The sequence below is a fragment of the Pongo pygmaeus genome, chromosome 10 (genome assembly GCF_028885625.2).
Source record: "Pongo pygmaeus isolate AG05252 chromosome 10, NHGRI_mPonPyg2-v2.0_pri, whole genome shotgun sequence".
NCBI classification, from domain to species: Eukaryota; Metazoa; Chordata; class Mammalia; order Primates; family Hominidae; genus Pongo; species Pongo pygmaeus.
This window is the reverse complement of record NC_072383.2, coordinates 9,762,511-9,770,425: the sequence shown is the minus strand read 5'-3', so window position 1 is coordinate 9,770,425 and position 7,915 is coordinate 9,762,511. Positions and strand designations below refer to the sequence as shown.

At 37.6% G+C, this 7,915-nt stretch overlaps 1 protein-coding gene and 1 pseudogene across 8 annotated transcripts in view; both read right to left on the bottom strand.

The window, feature by feature from the left end:
- Positions 1-5,263: 5,263 nt before the first annotated feature.
- LOC129009825 (nucleophosmin-like) lies at positions 5,264-6,599 on the bottom strand (annotated as a pseudogene).
- CLEC2D (C-type lectin domain family 2 member D) overlaps positions 5,401-7,915 on the bottom strand; it is a 31,969-nt gene continuing 29,454 nt past the window's right edge. For all 8 annotated transcript variants that reach the window (XM_063672413.1, XM_054443410.2, XM_054443407.2 and 5 more), the window contains one exon: positions 5,401-7,019. In XM_063672413.1, coding sequence (XP_063528483.1) covers positions 6,905-7,019 — 115 coding nt within the window. In that variant the 3' untranslated portion in view covers positions 5,401-6,904. The remainder of the gene's footprint in view (positions 7,020-7,915) is intronic.

The following is a 7,915-nucleotide window of genomic DNA, read 5'->3' as shown; positions in this document are numbered from 1 at the left end:
AACAAGCCAACCCCTTTGCAACTCCTGCAAAGAGGCCAGGGAAGTATCCCGTTTCATCAACACTCTTGGCAGGTGCCAATGTCCTCTCATCTTTTCTGCTTTTGCAAGAAAAAAAAGAAATTGACTTTTTATGTAGATTTGAAAAATTCTAAGTTTTAACTCCAAAATATTGTTTATATCTCCAAATTTAGCACAAATGGAGTTGTACCAGTCTCTGTCGTTCTGGAGTAGGTTTTAGAAGATTAGTCAATGCACCTTCAGCCATGCTCAGTGCACTGTGTGCCTGATGCTTCATTCCTAGGTGAGAGTTTGGCCTAGGTGAGTAGTCATTCCAACTCTCAGTACATACTTTCTTTTCATTGTATTTGAAGGTTTAGGATTGAATTTGTAGTCATCTATAAAATGGATGATTCTTTATACAAGAAGTAGTTGCAATTTTATCAATCCCTTCCAAAGGAGTAAAGAGAGCATCATTACACTGTGCCTTTTGCCTTTTTTTTTTTTTCCTTTTCTATGTTTGGGTTGATTTAATTTTGGGTTCAATATTGATGAAACAATTAATTTCCTTGGAACACCTTCATGATCAGTTTTACATGCCTGATAATTTGATCATCTGCCAACTTCCATGACAACATCATTACTTTTGGAAACATCTCTTACATTGACCTCTGCTCTCCTAACCCCATTGTTCATATTATTTCCTGTGTTAATTGGATACTTATTTCATTTCATAATTCTCTTTATTTGGACCCAATAACTTCAAGATTCTTACACAATTGACTACCATCTCTTCGTTGTTTATATGATGTACCATAACATGTGGTTCTCCATCTGTCTTTATAGTTTCTTGTTTTACTCCTTGGAGTTTCGTGAGAAATCTCTAGCAGCATTGTCAAGGACTTAGGATCTTTTTTTGAGGGGGCCATATTTATCCTTATCTTTTGGCATTGCACTCAGTTCATTTTTATCTATATCTCTTCAATTCTGGATTAAGTGTCTATTCCAAATTGTAGTGATGCTATAGCTTCATTAGACATCTTTGGGCAATCAGAGATAGAGGTTTCACTTGTCAGTATGAGGCAGAACACTGTTCATAATTTCAGCAACACTTTGGGAATTCACTACGTAAAAAGGTGCTACCCCTTGGATGTAGGCAAGTTCATGTTGCACGCTCTGGGACTGTAGGTTCAAAGGCAATAGATCTTTTGTCTTCTTAGGTGAATCTGATGGCAAGAGTTTGAAATATGCAGTTTGGGCATTATATTGAACCTCATAAAAGTCAGATAAGGCTTTCTTGTTAGATGTGTTGCAGGAGCACTTGCAGTTTGCTCCTGCTTTTTGTCATTTGGAAAAAACAACCTAATTTTAAAACTGTCAAGTGAAGTGTGATGGCTAATTTTATATGTCAGCTTGACTGAGATAAGGTATACACAGCAGGGAAAGCATTATCTCTGGATGTGTCTAGGAGGGCCAATGTGACAGAGCTCGTATTTTATAAAAATGTTTTTTCTGTGATCTGATATTTCACACAAATGAATCAACATTATTTTAAGAAAGCTGTATTTTAGTTCTATTCTCTTTTGTTTGCAGAAAACTGATAAGAGAAGCACAATCATATTGGGCTTTAGATCTTAGCCTCCTGCCAAGGAAATTGTGGAATCTTTGTGAACTGTGGTTGGTTACATAGTTTATAAGCCAGAGATTTAGTTTCCTCTTCTTACTTATGTAGGAAGTACACGCTTCCTAGTATTCTCTTCTGCAAGCTAGAGAACCAGGAAAGCCAGTGTTGTAATCTAGTCTGAGTCAAAAGCCTTAGAACCAGGAAATGTCTTCCTGACCAGTACATGAAGTATTATTAAAATATGCCTAAATAAAACAAAGCATAATTCTCAGTGTAAGGCCAAAGGTCTGGGAAACTGGGGAAATCCAATGTCTGAGAGTAGGAAGAAATGGATGCCCTAGCTTTAGAAGAGAATAAATTTACCCTGACTTTTTGCTCTGTTTGGGCAGGACCTGCACGGATTGGATGATGCCTGCCAACATTGGTGAAGGTAGATCATCTTTACACAGCTTAGTGATTCCAACATCAATCTCTTTCAGAAAAGCCCTCATAGACACATCCAGATATAATGCTTTCCCTGCTGAGTATACCTTATCTCAGTCAAGTTGACATACAAAATTAGCCATCACACTTTACTTGACAGTTTTAAAGTGTTTTCAAAATGACTGTTACTTAAAACAGAAAGCCAATCATCTTTTTCATAATTGAGACCCACCCTGAAGAATAAGAGATAGCTGTAATACATTTACAGTTCGCTGCCTTTCAAAGTGTTTATTCAGAATTATACTAGAAGTAATTTCATGAAAATAATATTTTATTGTGCAACCTTTTCATTCTATTTCAATGAAAAGCTGGCATGAACATTATTCAAGCTTGAAATTTTACTGAAAAGTAAACATTTCAATTAAGCTTAAGGAAAAAAGAAATTTCCTGAGATTTCCAGTGTATACAGAAATGTCTTTCCATTAAGAATAATTAAAGGTTAAAAAATATGCTGATAACTTGCCACAACTGACAGAAGGCAGATTAATAGGATAAATGGCAAACAAATCTATAAAAATGCATGCAGAGAATCAGAGTGATCACCCCACCAAACAATGGGGTATAGATGGTGATATACCCTTGTTCTTAGGGGAGAGGGAGATGGGGAAGTGTGGGTGATTTTGGGGGAATAGTAAATAATTTGGGGAGAACTTAATGGGGTGAAGATCACAAAAATGGCCTGGGAAAAAGTCTACTGGGCTTGCAGAGAAGACAATGGTTTGTGAGAAAAATCTATCCAGGTGGGTTAAGAGACTTCATTCTTTTTCCTGTAACATGACCAGTTAATGAAAACCCATGGAAGGCACCAGAATGAACTGTTTTCTTATTTGGTGAGTTGGAACTTAAAGCAGATAAAGGAACTTCAGAGAACAACTTCCTCCTGTGCTCTGGGAAAACAGAGGATTAAGAAACAGAGGTTGAGGAGGAGGTCAGAGAGACCTCGAGTCTTCTTTAGTTCCACCTGTCAAATCACTATATTTTAGGGTATTCGTTTCTGAGCCCCAACAATAGTTTGGAAATATCTTCTCCCAATCTGTAAGTTGTCTCTTTACTCCATTAATTATTTCCTTTGCTGTGCAGAAACATTTTTTATTTCATGCAATTTATTTTCACTGTGGTTGCATCTACTTTTGAGGTCAAATCCAAAAATTATTGCCCAGACCAACGTTGTGAAGCTTTCTCCCTATGTTGTCTTTTAGTAGTTTTACAGTTTAAGTCTTTAATCGATTTTCAGTTGGTTTTTATATATGGTAGGAAGTAAGGGTCCAATTTTATTCTTCTGCATGTGGATATACAATTTTCCCACCACCATTCATTGAAAAGACTATTTTTTCCCCATTGTGTATTCAACATTTAGGGACTGGGGCTGGGGAATAGAGAGATGTTCACCACATGTCACAGGATAGCAGGTTTCAGTTAAGAGGAATAAGCTCTTGAGATCTATTGCACAGCATAGTGACTATAGTTAATAATAGTGTATTGGATCTTTCAAAATTGCCAAGAGAATTTCAAATGTTCTCACCACAGAAAATAAGTATGTGAGATGATGAAATGTTAGATTTAATCATTCCATAGTGTACACATATATCAGAACATCACATTGTATTCCATAATTATAGTTGTCAGCTAAAAATTTTAAAAATAAAAATATCCTTTAAAAATGCAAATGGCAACTGCAGATAGAAATTTATCATGTATCTCCCAATGTGCTTTTTTATTGTATATATTTTATGTGTATAATGTGATGTTTTTATGTACATACACTTAATCTAATTAACATAAGCTTCATCTCACATACTTACGTTTGTCTGTGTGTGTGTGGTAAGAATATCTAAAATCTGTCATCAAGTTTTCAGTACACAGTGCAATACTATTATAGTCCTCATACTGTATGTTAGATATCTAGACATACTCACCCTTTGTAACTGCAACTCTGTATCTTTTGATCTGTGTCTTTGTATTTTCCTTATCTCTGGTAACCACCATTCTACTCTATTTCTATGTATTTGGTTTTTTTTTTTAAGTTTCACATATAAGTGAGATCATGCAACATTTTTTTTCTGTGTCTGGCTTATTTAACTTAGTATATATAATAAACCCTATAGGTTTATTTACATTGTTTCAGATAACAGTGCCGAGACCAGCTCAGTCAGGGAGACCCTAACCCAGCAGCGCTAGATGAATTAAAGACACACACAGAAATATAGAGGTGTGAAATGGGAAATCAGGGGTCTCACAGCCTTCAGAGCTGAGAGCCCAGAACAGAGATTTACCCACGTATTTATTAACAGCAAGCCAGTCATTAGCATTGTTTCTATAGATATTAAATTAACTAAAAGTATGCCTTATGGGAAATGAAGGGATGGGCCGAATTAAAGAAATAGGTTGGGCTAGTCAACTGCAGCAGGAACATGTCCTTAAGGCACAGATCGCTCATGCTATTGTTTGTGGCTTAAGAATGCCTTTAAGTGGTTTTCCGCCCTGGGTGGGCCAGGTGTTCTTTGCCCTCATTCCCATAAACCCACAACCTTCCAGCATGGGCATTATGGCCATCACTAACATGTCACAGTGCTGCAGAGATTTTGTTTATGGCCAGTTTTGGGGTGAGTTTATGGCCAGATTTTGGGGGGCTTGTTCCCAATATAACAGGATTTCTTTTTACAAGGTTGAATAATATTCTATTATATATATATGTATATAATGCGTGTGTTTTATATATATGACAATTTCTTTATCCATTCATCTGTTAATGGTCACTTCAGTTAGTTCCATATCTTGGCTATTATGAATAATGATGTGTTATAATAAACAGGAATGCAGATATCTTTATGAGGTGGTGATTTCATTTCCTTTGGGTGTATATCTGGAAAAGGGATTGCTGGTTCATATGGTAGTTCTCTTTTTAATTTCTTTAGGAACCTCCATGCCGTTTTCTATAATGGCTGCACCAAACTGTGTTCCCACCAACTGTGTACAAGGGTTCCCCCTTCTCCACACTCTCACCAATGCTTGTTATTTCTTGTCTTTTTGATATAGCCATTTGATATGGTTTGGTTGTGTCTCCACCCAAATTTCACCTTGAATTGTAATAATCTCCACATGCAAAGGGCAGGGCCAGGTGGAGACAATTGCTTTATGGGGGCAGTTTTCCCCATACTGTTTTTTTTTTTTTTTTACTTTATTAAAATACTGAGTTTTATTTCACATGTATATTTTTGTCTCCCCACCATTTCCATGTCTGACCACCGCTACTACTATGTCCTGTCATAACATCTCATACATACTTAAAACCAAGCAAAGGGTGGAGTTCCATCTTTAAAAACTAAACAGGCATTTTTGGACAACACATTCTTGGCAATAGAACCTGGGCAACATTTATCAAACATGGTAGGGAAAGTTCTCACTCTGCATTATAAAAAGGACAGCCAGATATCAACTGTTACAGAAATGAAATAAGACGGAAAATTTTTAACAAATTGTTTAAACTATTTTCTTAGAGAGACTTCCTCCACTGCCAGAGATCTTGAATAGCCTCTTGGTCAGTCATCCAGAAGAAATTCTTCACATAATTGATGAACTTGGCTTCCACTTTGGGAAGAGAACCACCTTTTTCTATACTTGCTTGCATTTTTGCTTTAAGGTCTTCTACAGAACTAGATCTTGGTGTTGATGACGGTTTTGAGTCTTTTCCATTCTGATTTGACTTTTATGCATTTTTGGCTGGAATATCTCATATAGATTTCTTCACTGGCACTTTTTCTTCAGCTTCCTCATCATCATAATCATCATCATCATCATCTTCATCATCATCATCATCAGCAGCAGCAGCAAGTTTTACTTTTTTCTGCCCACCTCCAGGGGCAGACTGCTTTCCAGATATACTTAAGAGTTTCACATCCTCCTCTTCTTCATCTTCTGACTCTGCATCTTCCTTCACAGCTACTAAGTGCTGTCCACTAATATGCACTGGCCCTGAACCACACTTCAACCTTAAGTCCACTGGTGGTGTTATTTCAAAGCCCCCAAGAGAAACCATTGGCTGTACAGACATTTTCGAAGTTGCCAGTGTTACTTTAATTGGACTGCCTTCATAATTCATTGCCTCTGCTTCAACAATGTGCAATTCATCCTTTGCACCAGCCCCTAAACTGACCGTTCTTAAAGATAACTGGTGCTCATTTTCATCATTATCCACCTTAAAGTGATAATCTTTGTCGGCCTTTAGTTCACAACCAAAAAGATAGTTCTGGGGCCTCAGGGGGCTCATGTCCATGTCCATCGAATCTTCCATCGGGTGGCAGCACACACTTAGGTAGGAGACAAGGCAGACGAAGATAAATGAATGCTGCTCCAGAGAACAGCCGCACAGGATGGAATCACACCAGGGAGCCCCATACTGTTCTTGTCTCAAGATATCTGATGGTTGTATAAATAGGAGTTCCTGTGCACAAGTCCCCCTGCCTGCCACCATATAAGACATGACTTTGCTTCCCATTTGCCTTCTGCCATGATTGCAAGACCTCCCCAGCCATGTGGAACTATGAGTCAATTAAATCTCTTTTATTTATAAATTATTCAGTCTTGGGTATGTCATCAGCAGTGGGAAAACAGGTAATATTAGCACCATGAAAACAGGTAATATTTTACTATGATTTTGATTTGTATTTTCCCAGTTATTAGCGATATTGAGCACATTTTCATATACCTGTTCATATAAGAAATATATTCTTTGCTCATTTTAAAATGGAGTTGTCAGTTCCAATATGCTTCTAAAGATTAGTTGGGGCCTTGCTGTAACATCTAGACATGTATATCTGATTTGGAACAAATCCATTTCCTCTCTGTGTAGTGCCTGGCACTACTGGCACCTTTGTCATTCAAATAGGCACACTCTCCTGCTCCCAGGATAGGAAACCTGCGAGAGAAGAAGCAGAATCAGTTGGCCACTGAATATTTCTTCAAAAGCAGAGAGAACGAAGATGAGAAAATGAGAAAACTAACATTAATTCAGCCTCTAAAAATAATGTTGTTTTTCCTTGTGTAGTGCTAATTAGTCAGTGGGCTTTGCTTAGCAGGAGATGTTATAAATCAACTATAGGAATACTGCAAAGTCCTGAATCAAACCTATTTCATGTCTGTAAGCATAATATTCTTTCCAGTACATCCAAAGCCTTAGCTGGCTGATGGGAGAAGTCTGACACGTTTTCTTTACACAGTTTCCCAATATTTTGCTTCCTTAAATAACTGAAGACTCAGCAGCTATTTCTAAAAACCATGCTTGCTTGATTTTATTCCTACTCCCCTGGTGGTTTTAGTACTGAAACTGCAGTGCTATTTAGCTGAGTTTAGATGGCTTGGCACAGATATTTTAGGTCAGCATTTGGATTACAAATTTTTCTTCTTTGCTCATTGGAATCACTATCATCTCTGATACGATTTGCTAATTGTTCAAACATGTTAGACCTTAATCATATAATATTTTACATTTCTTTAAGTGATGAGCAGTTTCCAACAACTGGTTAGTTAATAATGTATTTGATCCTTAAAATATTTTGAGAGGCCAGGTATGGTGGCTCACACCTGTAATTCCAACATTTTGGGAGGCCGAAGTGGGAGGATTGCTTGAGCTCAGGAGTTCAAGATCAGCCCAGGCAACATAGTGAGACCCCATCTCTGAAAAAAACAAAAAAAAAGCCAAGCAAGGTGGCACACACCTGTAGTCCCAGCTGAGGTGGGAGGCTGAGGTGGGAGGCTCACTTGACCCAGGGAAGTCAAGGCTGCAGTGAGCCATGATGGTACTACTGCACTCCA